At 44.6% G+C, this 14,389-nt stretch overlaps 1 protein-coding gene across 1 annotated transcript in view; it reads left to right on the top strand.

Moving 5' to 3' along the window:
- SMG6 (SMG6 nonsense mediated mRNA decay factor) overlaps positions 1–14,389 on the top strand; it is a 191,253-nt gene that overhangs the window by 102,964 nt on the left and 73,900 nt on the right. Inside the window, exon 16 of the mRNA XM_044675604.1 lies at positions 9,860–10,061. Coding sequence (XP_044531539.1) covers positions 9,860–10,061 — 202 coding nt within the window. The remainder of the gene's footprint in view (positions 1–9,859; positions 10,062–14,389) is intronic.

Here is a 14,389-nt window from a genome sequence, read left to right as displayed (position 1 = left end):
CTTCTTCACCAGGAGTCAAATGACTAAAACACCAACTGGATTTTTGTTTTGTTTTTACTTCCCAGAGGAATTGTATAGTTGATCCCATTCAGCTCTTTGGATTTCTCTTTGGCCACTTCATCTTCCATCAGGCCATGCCTGATCATCCTGGGTAGGAACTCATCAACTCTAATAATCCCTGGTTAGTCATTCCTTTTGACCTACCAGGACATATGGGAAATGCGGCCACTTGGGGATCAACAGGCAGAACATCAACTCTTCAGATGATACCACTCTTCTCACTTTCCCTCTGAGAGGTATAAGCTCCCATGTTGCTGAGACCTTTTAGGGATGGTTAGCATTGTGAAGGCTTGGAGACTTGGGTCTATTGAAAATTCTTTGTAGAGAATTATTGTAGCATATGGAAAACTTTTTCTTCAGTGTGAAGACCTCAAACATTTCAGAAGAGCACTACCACAGACTGGAGGGGCAATAGACTTTCTGAAATAAAAGCTTCTTCCTCTGACCCTCCCAGCAGGTCTTCTGGTAGAAAGAAAAGGCTGGCACTCCCACTTTGCCAAGTGAGCAAATGGAAAGTTGTGAAAGGCAACCTTGAGTAATGGCAGAGCAGAGGGAAAGGTTTCCAAGATTTTAGGCAGGGGAACCCATTCCATCCCAGAACCTCAGAAGAAAAGGGTTAGACCAGTGGGACAGCTCACCTCCCTCTGTGGCCTCTGGTGAGGCCAAATCCTCCTTCATCTTGATCTCTAGTTCTCAGTAAGTGAAAGAGTCAGGGGACTTTGAGAACGTCCAAACTCAGCCCAGCTGTGGCAGTTGGTTTATTGCTTTCAGCTGGTACTTGAACCCAGGTCCTGGTCTTGGAGTCTTTCCCAGGTTTAATCCCCAGAGCTTTCTCTGCAGCTGTATGACACTGCGCTGACCCCGAATGAGGATAGGAAAATAGAACCAGTGCCAAGCCAGAGTCTCTTTTTCATTTGGAGTCTGGCTGTCTGCCCATGACCAGGGTTACATAATGGGAAACATAGCTGGGGCTCTGGAGAGCCCGTGTTTCACCAGGCTGCCCAGACCTTCGCGTTCTGATGCTATATATCTTCCTAATTGTAGCTCAGATGCATTTATCACACTGTTGGATTCAAGTCTCCTTAAATTTAAAAAAAAAAAATCAAAATTCCTGGCCTTACTGCTTTTTCATGGCTTGCAGATAAAGTTGCAAAGCATTCTGGGAGAAGGTGTATGTGGAGGCCAGTAGCCGGGAGACTGTCATGCTGGGGTAGAGAGAGTGGTGAGGAGGAGGATTTAGGCAGGGAGCCCCTGCTTTTAGGAGATGGGACCAAGCTGGTTGCTTTAGGGAATTTATGTTTTGGGACCTAGTGGATGATTAGGATGACAAGTCATAGATTGTGCTGGGTTTCCAAGACAGTCAACTAAAAATGAGACCAGCTAGGTGAGGAAAAGATTGCACACACCTGCATAAGAGTGCTTGTGTGTATGCACATTCTCTCTCTCTCTCTCTCTCTCACACACACACACACACACACACACACACCCCAAAAACACCCCCCCGCCTCTCAGCAATTCTTGCTTAAGAGAGTACCCCATCAAGGATGCAAAAGCCTGAAAAAGCATTTGGGGAGGTCATCAAAGAACCACCCATCAGCACTTCCCTGAAGGAAGTCTTGGTGACTGTGGGAAGCCCCTTTGCTGCCCTGGCTCCCCACCCAGTCTCTTTGGCTCCATGATGGGGCGTCAGTAGAGGAGCCTGGCACCAAGGGGTTCCTCTTCCTCAGAATACTAAGTAAGGACACATGGGATCTTTAGCATGGGAGGAAACTCCTCCCCTTTCTATTCTCCCAATTCTCCCCAAGAACTTCTTGTTGAGGGGGACAGGGCATTGGCCTCTGTCTTCAGTCTGACCCCAACAGACATAGTAACTGACCCCAGAGGAAGTACTTCCCAGCTCCAGGTTCAGGTTATTTGGGTCCAACACATGCTTAACCATGAGATGTGTCAGAATGGTTATGATAGCTGAAAGCTGGGAGAGGCAGGAACCATGAGACTACCCGTTGGATGGGTGGCCAAAGGCTCTTCTAACCTGCATTAGAGGCATTGGGTTCCCAGGAGAACTGCCTTTTTTCCCCCAAACATTCAGCACTGATGGGTTTAACACGCTAGAAGGCTATGACAAGAGATAAAGAGACTAGTGGTTCAAGGAAACTGGAGCCAACTAAATCCTTCACCTGTAGATTTAGCAGTCTCAGAAAAGAGAGTCTCTGATGCCTGTGAAATCCTAAAACCCATGATTTCGTGACTGGTTGACATCTTTGATTGAGATAAGGGCTATGGAAGTTCCTTAGACATCTATGCTGTATATGGCTGGAAAAGGCTATATTTTTAGAGCAATGCTGGTTGATTATTAAATGTTTCAGGGGTTTGTCCTACTGGTTTTATGTTGGCAATTTGACAGTGTCCTTATCAAATCTAAAATGATACGTTCTTATAAGTTGAAAGAGTAGACCAAAAATTTCTTACCATTAAAAAACATACACACAAAGAAAAAAACCCTTTGTCCCAGGAGGATGTTGTTAGCCTATCTGCCCTCTCTTTAATGTAACTTAGGGAATAGTGTTTCCTTTTCATCTCATTGTGGCATCTGGGTAACTCGCTTTCTCTATTCCTGAAGCCCCAAAAGAGAGGTGTCAACCCCTTCCTTGTTAGATTCCCAACCCTCAAACAACTAAAGGCAGGGACCCTTCCTGACCAAAGGCTCCGGAGGGAGAGACCTGGGAATTGGTGAGTTGTTTCCATTCTGATTTCTTCTGGATTCTTCCCTTCATTCTGTTCTTGCTATGCCTGCAAGCCTCCTGGTGTTCCTTCTTCAGCCTGGTTCTTAGGTAGCCTGTTTGGAGGCTTTCAGTCTTTCCCATACCTGGGACCTCGTGGCTCTCCCCTCTATGCCTTTAGCTAAGAGGTTTTTTTTACCCTTTGCGCTTCTCTCTGCCTGGGTCCTGTGCTGGCTCAGCCATATTTCCAGCTCTCCTCACCCCAGGAACCAAAAGACCCAACTTGTTTCCCATCTGTATTACTTCTCTGATCTTCTATGGCTCTGAAACACAATGCAGGGCTTCTTCTCACTCAGCTCTTTCCGGGTTTGTTCTGCAGCTGTGGAGTTTGAATGTTAGTGTTTAAACAAGCTGGTATTACACAGGAAATGGCCACCTCCACAGGCCCCTGCAGGCTTGTAACATGGGGTCATTGTGCTTGATATTAATCACCAGTCAAAATGGTGGTGTGTGTGATTGCTCAGCGCTACCTCGGGCTTACGAGAAAGATGGACAGAGCCCCGCTAGAGCAGAGATTCCTGTAAGCATTCCCTTCCCCCGTGGAATGCCCTGTCCAAGGTGAAGCTTCAAGTCAAATCCTGCCTGACCTCTCGCCTATAAAACTGGCATAACTTTCTTTCTCTGTTCAAGTCAGGAAGGTGATTGTTGTTATCTAATGCCTCCATCCTTAATCTTAGAAAGCATTTTGTACAGGATAACTTGGGTTAGAACACCCCACCTTCTAAAATGAAAAGCTCCCCAGAGTCCAAGGCCTCTCAATGCCTTCGGCTGAAGCTGCTTTTCTGATTACTGTTTGCAGAACTAACCTCAGCCCGAAGGGTTAATCTGATCCCTGAGTCAATATCCCCCAAACAACAAGCCAGGAGTGGATGTTGGTCCATTTGTGTGAAATGTGTTTCCCCAATCACCTGGGCCGGGCTGGGCTGCATTGTATCGGCCGGCAGCTGCTCTGCACTCAAACTGACAGCTACATTAAACCCTGGAATTCTGAGGCAATAAAAAGTAAATTAACTCTTATTTTTTTCCTGTCCTGGTGGAGTAAGTGAATGTGTGTCTGTGGGGAGGTGATCAGGTCCTGGTCTGCGCCTCTGCTTGCAGCTCCTAGCCCTTGGCCTCTCCTTTCTGAGCTGTGACCTGGTGTTCTGGCTCCATTGAGGAGCTCACTGTCCTGCTGTGTAGTGTGTACCCAATGGGTGGACCACTGGGCCACTCTTGTAATCATAATCAATAGACTCAGAATTCGGAGAGATGTCAAGGGTCATCCAGTATATTTTCTATCTGAACAGGAACCTCTTTGCACAACCCTCCTAACAAGGCTCTGGAGCCCATGACCTACAAGGCATCCTGGGAGTTCTTCTTCCACTTAAAGCCCTCCAAGGCTCAAGAAGGTGCTAGAAGAGTCCATTATTCTTTTCGACAGCCCTGACTGTTAAGCAATTTTCCTTCTGTTGAGCTAAAATCTGCCCCTTCAACTTACACATACCATCCCCAGTTCTCCTTCCTGGTGTCAGAGAGCATATCTAATCCTGCCTCCACCTGATAGCTTTTCACATACTTGAAGACACTATTGCCCCCTAAATTCTTTTTTTTTCCTCTGTACAAACATCACTATTTTCTTTGGATGGCACGATTTTGACTGTCCCACTTTCTTAGTCTACCTCCTCTGAATGTGCCTTCAAGCTGGTCATCCTTTCTACAATCCAGCTCCTAGAACTGAGTCCTCTATTTCATCGTGGTCTGGCGCTCTGCGCTCCCTTGTTCTAGACATGAAATTTCTTTTTAATGGTGATGCACCTTACTTTTGGGTTAGCTTTTCTTAGCTGTCATGTAATTCATGTTTAGGGGCTTGGGAGCCCCTAAAATTTCAGGACTTTTTGTTACAAAAGTGTTATCTAGCTATGCCTTTTTTTCAGCCAGTAAAGGTCTGAACTTGATATTTTGAGTTCAAGCATAGTTTTTTACATTAGTTCCTGTTATATTCCATCATATCAGATTCAGTCCATCTTTCTAGTCTGTTAGGTTCTTTTTGGATCTCAGTTCTGTTATCTGTGTTGAACAGCTCCATATCACCTATAAATTTAATAAGCATGCCATCTGCCTCTTCATCTAACTAAAAAAACCAAAAGTCCAATAGCAAGGCCTTGGGCAGAACCCTGGAGCACTTCACTAGAGACCTTCCAGATTATTCTACCTAGTCCAGTAACACATTCGAAATAAGAACCAAATTTGATGAACCCATCTGGCTCTTAGATAGCTACGTTTCCTTTCCTAATTGCTCAGCTCAGTTCATCAATTGAAAGGCATTGTAATGATGCCCTAGAATTAGCCAAGAATTGAAGTTAAGTATACCAATCTAAAGTAGGGCAGATCTACCTTATTCCCCTTTGGAGGAATGGTCAAAGCTCTCATCCCTACTCCTGAGGCGCCTCTCTCACTATCTGTAACTTCATCTCTCTTGGGATTTAGACTCTTCTCATCCATCTATGTAAGTTTTTCATCCTCAAGACTGTTGGTCAAAAGCACAAAGAAACAATATAGAAATGAGTAATTTGGTGAGAATTCTGTGCCTGCCAATATAGCTGCCCATGGATTACCTTGGCTACTTGAATAATTTGTTACCTAGGAGCCACTTTTTGTGCATTAGGTACCAGCTTACAGCTGCAGACCTCAGGGTGATTGGGAATCTCCTAGTATCTCCTTAGGGATTTCATTTGGACCCAAGCAAAGATAAATGAACTTGACTTCCTGCAACCCACAGCTACCCTAAAGGTGGTCCATTGGGACTGAAGTGAAAATCAAGTGGAACTTTGAGAGAATGAGTGATTTCCAGGGTCCAGAATTTGACATCTAGAACCTCTTGGGTACTATTTTTGAGACCTAGAGACTTTGGAAATGTCATGCCAGTAGGAATAAGCTAGGACTTTTTGTCTTTTATAGAGAAGAAACTGCTTACAAAGAGTCTACCATTCCATTTCTGAAATGTGGCCAGTGAGAGGTGGGGTGGTAGTTTCCAGGCCTCAGGTTTCACTTGATCCTTGAATCTTTTTGAATGTCCCTCAGCTTCTGGCCTCAGGATCTTATGTTTTTCTCCAAAGTGTTTCTTCTTGCATTTTCAGATCAATTTCCTGGAAACCAAGCAAGTATTGTTCAGTTCTTTAGTACATATAGCCTGAGAGCTCTCTTACTCTGTAGAAATGATAGCTGGTGGGCATAGCTAGGATCTGAAATGGGGATTCATTTTCAGTCAGTGAATTTGAAAGTATTTAGTTAGCCCATACCAGGAACTGGGATGTTGCTCTGGGGATACAGGAAATAATGCAGCTCTTCCTACCCACAAGGGGCTTATATCCTGGAGGGGGAGAACCAACATGTAGAGAGAAAATGATGGCTGTAAAATAGGTATTAGAGTCATTTTTAGGGGAGAGGGAGAGGGTGGTAGCATGTCAGGTAGACTAGGAAAAGACCTCATATAGGAGGCAGGACAGAAGCTGAATTTTGAGGGAAGGTAGAGATTCTAAAAAGGCAGTAGGAAGAAGGGAATGAAGGCTAGATGTGGGTCAGAAAGAACCTTTGCAAAGACTTGACAGGAAATGGAAAGTAGTGTTTGAGGAACAGCAAGTCCACCATTTTGACTGGACTAGGAGTATGAAGAATATGATGAAATAATCCTGGAACAGCAGGCTAGGAAGGACTTAAAAGTCATACAGAGTAGTTCATATCTTGTCCTAGTGGCAAGAGAGAGTCTCTGAACTGGGTTGGGGACATAATGAGCCCTGGGACATATGGCATATCACATTGGGAGTTCTGTGGATGGTGGATCAGAGGGAAACCACGGGAAGGCCAAGTAGGCCATTGACTGGTGCTGGTAAGAGGTGGTGAAGACTTCCACCGGAGTCATGGTTGGGTCTAAGGCAAAGGGATGGAAACAAGAGAGGACAAAGAAAAGCAGATCATGAGAATCAAAGACTTAAATGTGCTTTAACTCAAGTAAGGCAAAAGTGACCCATCACCTGCCTTCCCTGTTGGATTCTCTCAGCCTTTTGCTTCTGAATGAGAGCCCTGGGCTTGCCATGTTCTCCTGGTACTGGATGCTGAGTTGTTATCTCACATCAGTGTGGACATTCTTATCCAGCCCTTCCTAGGAGTGAACCTAAGGTTTTGGCCCTGGGTGGGTGGTAATGGGTGAAAGTCAGGCATGGGCACGGGTCCCAGGCAGGGGCTAGTAATCCCTGGGAGGAGTCCATTTTGGTTTATCTGAGCCCCGGGCAGGAGAACATAGTAATGAGAACCAGATGGTACCACAGATTTCTGCATCTTGGGTCTAAGATGGTGGGGGTTAGAGCATGAGAGGGGAATGTGGGCCTCCCACCAGGCCAGCTCCTGCTGGTGATTCTCGATTGCCTCCTTCTGGTGGGGACGCTTCATGCCCTGCGTCCATCTCCCAGGGTGCCTGATGACCACAGCCTTATTCCTGTCCACGCCCAGCTGCAACCCCAAGGCCTGGAGTTCAACCAGAAGACTTTTCACCTTCTTTCTTCCCTTGTCTTTCCTGTTTGTGTTTTTTTCCAAGTTGCCGCTCTGCGCCCGGACAGAGGCTCTGACCAGGCTTCCCAGCATTGTGTTCCTGGTCTCGGGCAGTGGGCTGCACTGGTTAGCAGGGCACTGGTGGGGAGAGGAGGAGAGGGTGGAAGAGCCTTCTCCAGGCCTGTGTAGCTCCCATGGGCAGTGCTAACCTCGGAGGCGGCCCTATCACATCCGGTGCTTGTCTCTGCAGCCAGGACCAGAGGATAAACTATCAGAGCTGTGGGCCAGTGCATCATTCCTCTTATTCTTTTCTTCTCTGCAGATAGGGGTCGTGGAAAGTTCAGTTCCTTTTAACCCTCAAAGCTCTGTTTATTCTACAGCTGGTAGCCCGAACGCCGTGTTTCCCATTACATCACAGAGGAGCTCGGACAGATCTCTGCACAAAAACGCGTTGCAACTGTTTATTTTTCTCCATATTTAAACATTTCTGACAGCCTAGCCCAGCTGAGCCAAAAGATGGAGCTTTGTGAATGAGTCGAGTTATTGGTGTCTGAAGAGAGAAACTTGAGTGAGCTGTTTGCCTCTCCGTGTTTCTTCTCCAGTGTGTGTGTTTGCCATGCAAAATATTGAGGCCACTTACCTCTGTGTGTGCGAGTGTGTGAGTGTGTGAGTGTGCGTGTGTGAGTGTGTGTATTGGGGGCTGCTGGGTGATTAATGGGGCTGTGTCCGGCCTGGCTCCCAGGACGCTCTTGAAAACAAGATGTTTCATTTCATCGCATTTTCCTAGTACAGTGATTCCAGTAAATAAACTAGCATTGGTCCTGTCCACCTGGAGGCACTCGGGACGCTCCACGCCCACCCTCCTCACTCTCTGCTCCAATCCTGCCCAACGTTGTGGGTGCTTATCTTTTGTATACCCTTTATCTTGCCCTCTTCTGAGGGTCCTGAATTGGGATGTTGCTCAGGACTGAGCCCTCCACTCAGCAGGGGCACAACTACTCCCCTGTGGAAACTCCAGGTCGTAGCCCATGTCATGTTAGTAGTTCTTTGCTCTCTACCATTTCACTTCTTGGGCTGAGTGGTCAAATCTGTGTTAATGGCATTCTCCTTTAGTGGGGTGGCATTCCAGGGGACCCCTTTCTCAGCAGTCCTGGCTATACAGTGTACTGTGGAGATCAGAATCTCTAAGCTTTCTTGAAGCTACTGCTGGCCTTGGTTTGGATTTAGCATCAGACTGCTACAGAGGCAGGGAGGATGTTTTTACAGAAGTCTAGCATCTGCCATGGTAATGGCCTGAATCACAGACGGATTCAGTGGGTTATCGGAAAGAGAACCCCTCATCTCCTTACTGTTGTTCTGGAGCTAGAAGTAGGAAGATTCTTCAGGGCCAGTCAGTGTTTGATCATAAGAACAGTATTGGTGATGATGAGATTTAATGTTTTCTATAATGTTTCATAGCTTTCAAATTGCTGGGTAAATTATCTCATTAAGTCCTTAAAGATAATATTTAAGGATGTTGGTAGGCAGACAACTGTTAGAATCCATCCCCCCAAAAATCAGAGAGGTTGGCAGAGAGTAGGTAAGGAAGGGAAGAAAGGAAAGAAGCATTTATGAAGTGCCTACTATGTGCCAGGTGCACTGTCCCAAGTGTTCTTTACAAATATCATCTCATTTGATCATCACAGAAACCCTGAGAGCTCTAGGTGCTGTTATTTTTCTGATTTTACAATTGAGGAAACTGAGGCAAACAGTTTCAGTGATTTGGCCAGAGTTACATACCTGGGAAGTATCTAAGTTCACATTTGAGTTCAGGTCTTCCTGACTAGGCTCAGTGCAGTGTGGTGCCCCTGTTTGTCCCAAGGAAGTAGGATAGACAGTCTGACACTGATGTAAGTTTGTTTACAGAAAAAATGTAAAAGTTCGTGCTTGGAAAACGAGGATGAGGCCTAGGCATCTTTTCGGGGTGTGTGTGGGTCTTGTTGGGCTGGGAATAACACATTTCTATACCTTGGGAAGAGATTGCAGAAATACAAGCATAAAGGACTCGGGTAGCTCTTCCCATTCTATGCCTGAGTCCTGGAGGGGGGCGGGGGGGCCACGATGCAGGCGCTGTGGTGACGTGTCCGTGTGGCATGTACTTGCTGGGCCAGAGCTGGGGAATTGTGGGAGCTGCCTCAGGCACTGTGTAGCTTGAGTGTCTGAGAGTGTCCCTGGCGCACTGTCTGGAGAGGCGACAGGGCCTACAGGAGACAGCTGATCCTCTGAATTCCTTTTCCTCTCTGGTGGGGATTAAAAAAACCCCTAATCAATTTGAGCTTGAGTACATGGAAACACACCCAGATTGCAGCCATGGGCTCAGTTTGGGATCCTGGCTTGCCTTTCAAGGTTTCCTGGCAGATGCCCGTACTAATAGAGCTTTGCCGAAGTCCCCTCCCTATTTGTGGGTGCTAAGAATGCTCCAGAGCCACTCATTCCTCTTCCCCTCCTTTTCCCAGGGTCGCCATGGACGTGTGGGCGACACTAGCCGATTTCTGTAACATACTGACAGCAGTGAATCAGTCGGAGGTACCATTGTACAAGGACCCGGACGATGACCTCACCCTTCTTATCCTGGAAGAGGATCGGCTCCTCTCGGGCTTCGTCCCCCTGCTGGCTGCCCCCCAAGACCCCTGCTACGTGGAGAAAACCTCGGACAAGGTCAGCACTAGGCCAAACATCCCCCCACTCCCACCCCTCCCCTTAATTCTCCAGACTTTTTTTATTCTTGGGAAGTTTTCTGTGCAAACGGAACATGATTAAGTCATTGAGAAGGGTGTTAAGGGAAAATATCGACCTTTTAGCCGCTGACATCCAGCTCTGTGTCATGAAAAAAAACCCTCTCGACTTCCTTTGGTGTGTGTGTGTGCTCGCTGGCATGTTGTATATACGATCATTTCCTCACTTGTTTAAATAGTGCAGCTTGTGTTGGCAATGCTCTCACTCAGCTCCAAATGGTTTGCATCATGCTTAAAGCACCCTCCTCCCTCCACCTCCTCCCTCCCTCCTCGCCACAGAACTCAGCCCTAGGAAAGGAGCCAGAGCTTTTTTCCCTTCTCTAAAGAGGAGAGTGATAAATAGGTGACTGGAGAGAAGCAGACACCATGTGTTAACTTACAAAAGGCTTTTAGGAATATGAAGCATTCCCCACTGCCTGGTTTCTATTTTCCTTCCTTTAAGAATTACATTTTAACCTGAATTTTTTCCTTGTCTGTCTGTTTATAGAAAAACAAACCCCGTTCCCTGTTGACACGGTGGGGGCTGTGGGACTCGTGGCCTCGGTTCATCAGGGGAGTCCTGGGCCAGGTGGATGGTGGGGTGGTGCTTCTAGCTTCATGTTCCCCACAGCAGTTAATAGTCTGGACAAGAAGCATCCTGATTCCTTCCCCCCCGGGGATAGAAAGTTCTCCTCGCGAGGGCTGGGTCTCCTGTGTCAGTTGTGAGCTTTGCACATTTGTCAGCAGTGTGTCCCCCCGGGGAGAGACCTTTTAGCAGCACTTTAGAAATTCCTGATGTGGTGAGGCAGAACTCTGTGTGTCGTGGCTCCGGGCAGGGCACATTGGGAAAATAGAGAGTGAGGGTAAGGAATAAAAAAAAAGGAGGAGGCAAAAAAGAAAATGATTAGCTCTGTGAAACAGCATACAGGAGAGCCTTAATTTAATTTTCAGTGACAAGAACCCCAAATTAAAGAAACTTCGATTTGAAGGATATTGGTGTAATGGAAAATGGGGAGGCCATTTTGGCCATCCAAAATCATCGTGAGTATCATCAAGTTTAAAGGCCCCAGATGCAAATGCACTGGCCTCTATCCAAGTAAAGATAAGAAAAGCAAAATACAGTCTACTGATGGGAGATTTGGATTGGGGAAATTTATGTTGTATCTTACAAGAAAAGAAACCTGGCTTGGGATCCCTTTTAAAGGCAATATAATTTCCCTTCTGCTTTCCTAAACCAGCTTCTCTCACTGCCATATCAGGGAAAATGTGAAGGACTTTGGTGTGAGAGAGTGGAGGTATTTGACTAAACATGTGTAGAGAAGAGACTGAATTGGGACAAAAATAGCATATTCAGGGGGCAGCTAGGTGGCTCAGGGGATAGAGCCAGACCTCGCAATGGCAGGTCCTGAATGTCCCCAGACACTTCCCAGCTGTGTGACCCTGGACAAGTACCTTAACCTCCATTGCCAGTCCTTACCACTCTTCTGCCTTGGAACCAATACTCAGTATGAATTCTAAAACAGAAGGTGAAGGTTTTTTAAAAATAGCATAATCACCATCAAGACCAGTGAAAAAACTGCATTGTGCTTCCTGATCAGAAAGCAATTTTAACTGTGGAAGATGCTTTTGAGGCCTTTATGTTTCTGAGCTGGGAATTAGAGAAACCTTGATATTAACCACAACCTTCCTCTTCAAACAAACTGAACATACACGCCTTCAACAGCCCATCAAGGCTCATAGCTGTTGTCCGTACCACTCATTGCCTTTGGTTAGGAATACCTGTGGGATTCGAAATCTAGACAGAAGAGAGATGCAGCAGAAGACCAAGAAAGTATGTGTGACTTCTCTTTGAAGGCCCAAATGGCAGAACAGATAAATACCTATTTTGCACTATGTACCAGGACCTGAGACACAAATGGGGAGGGAGGGATGAGAAGGAACACCTATGCACCAGCAACTGTATACATGCGTATGCATATATATATATATATATATATATATATATATATATATAATTGTGTTTGTGTGTATTGCAAAATGGCCACATACAGTGTGTGTGTGTACACACACACACACACACACACACACACCATGGAGACCCTGATGTAAATCTGAAAAGAGGGGAGAAAAAGGATTTCAGCAGAACCAACTAACACCTTAATCATAGGATCATAGCATTAAAGCTAGAAGAAAAAGGCCCTCATTTTACAGCTGAGGAAACGGAGACCCAGAGAAGTTAAATTACTTGCCCAAGGTCACACAGGTAGGAAGCATCAGAGGCCAGATTTGAACCCAGTTCCTATATATGAGAGTATGTTCAAACTTCCCATAATCCCCATCCTCTGAAAAAAGAAGGTAAGAAAATGTCTCTATTCTCTAGATCAGGCTTGGCCATTAAAGTTTCAGTGTTCAGGTTTTTTTATTCTTTCCATATACATATTGTCACACATTATTTTCCTGGTTCTGCTCACTTTTCTTTGTATCAATTCATATAAGCCTTCTATTACTTTTCTGACTTATTCATATTCATCATTTTTCAGTGACATGGTACTATTCCATTTGTATACCACAATTTATTTAGTCATTCCCCTATCAGTAAGCAAAAACTTTGTTTCTAGTTCTTTGGTAGAGGTTGTTTTTTAATCAAGGTTCCTTTACTTTTTGAAAATTTTGTGTGTGTGTGTGTGTGTGTGTGTGTGTATGTGTGTGTGTGTGTATTTTTTTTTCAATCTTCAGAAATCTATCTTCTTATCTTCCTGCCATAACAGAGACTTAAAGAAAAACAAAACTGTTACAAGCATGTATAATAAGTCAAAACAAATTCCATATTATCCAAGAGGTAGGTGGGATGCTTCATCATGGGTACTCTGAAATCATGGTTGTTTATTATACAGTTGTTTGTCTTTACCATAATGTTATCTCATTATATACATTTTTCTCCCAGTTCTGCTCATTTCACTTTGCATCAGTTCATTCCAGGTTTTTCTGAAACCATCCCCTTCATCATTTCTTACAGCACAATAGTATTCCATTACATTCATATACCACCACTTGGCCAGCCATTCTCCAATTAATGGACACCCCCTCAGATTCCCCTTCTTTTCCACCTCAAAATGATATTTATATGAGAAAGAGAAGAATGAATTCCATCCCCTGATCATTTCAGATGAGGAGACTCTAGTGTCAGCTGTTCTCCCTTTCTCCTTGTTGAGTGAATGGCAACTTAGCCTGGTTGGGTGCAACAATTTTCCCTAAGCTTCCTTTCCCTGCCTTTCTAGTATATTCCTTTTCCTTTCTCTTTCTGTTCTTAAGATCATCACAACATAACAGAACCACTACCTTAGTGTGACCCCTGAGGATGATAGAATTCTGAAGGGATACACATATCATCTCCCTATAGAAAAATGTAAATAGTTTATCCTCATTATCCTTATGATTGCTCAATCATGTTAACTTTTTTATGACTCTTGACTTTCTCTTCTTGATTGTGTTTCAGTTTGAAAGTTTCTATACAGCTCTGGTCTTTTCATCAGGAAAGCTTGGAAGTCTTCTGTTTCATTCAAAATCTAATTTTTCCCCTGTAGGATTATACTCACTTCTGTTGGGTAAATTATTCTTGGCTGTAAACCCATATCCTTTGCTTTCTGGAAGATCATATTCCAAGCTTTGCACTTCTTTATGGTGGTAACTGCCACACCGTGTATGATCCATGGTGCTTAGGTACTTGAATTCTTTCTTTTTGGCTGCTCATAGTTTTATTTTGTTTTTTCACCTAAAAGCTCTTGTTCAGTGCTATAATTTCCTAGAAATTTTAATTTTGGCATTTCCTTCAGGAGATGACTAGGAGATTCTATTTTGCCCTCTAGTCTAAAACATCTGGGCAGATTTCTTGAAATATGGTAAGAGGACCTTTTTTTTTTGGTCATAGCATTCAGGTACTCTGATTCTTTGAATTTTTTTTCTCTTTTATTTGTTTTCCAGTTTGTTCTTTTAAACCTTGCTTCCTATTGTAGAATCTATTCTAAGTATTGGTTCCACGTCAGAAAAATAGTAAGGGCTAGGCAGTTGAGGGTAAGTAACTTGCCTAGGGCGACATAGCTAGGAAGTATCAGAGTTCATATTTGAACCCAGCACCTCCTCTCTCTAGATCTGGCTACTTTCTATCAAGTGAGCCAGGTCATTTATTTTTGTATAAGATACCAGACATTTTCTTCTATTTTTTCCCCAGTTTTTTTACTTTGTTTTAATATTTCTTATTGTCTCATGAAGTCA

Source organism: Gracilinanus agilis, chromosome 4 (genome assembly GCF_016433145.1).
Source record: "Gracilinanus agilis isolate LMUSP501 chromosome 4, AgileGrace, whole genome shotgun sequence".
Classification (NCBI taxonomy): Eukaryota; Metazoa; Chordata; class Mammalia; order Didelphimorphia; family Didelphidae; genus Gracilinanus; species Gracilinanus agilis.
This window is presented reverse-complemented; position numbering and strand designations above follow the sequence as displayed.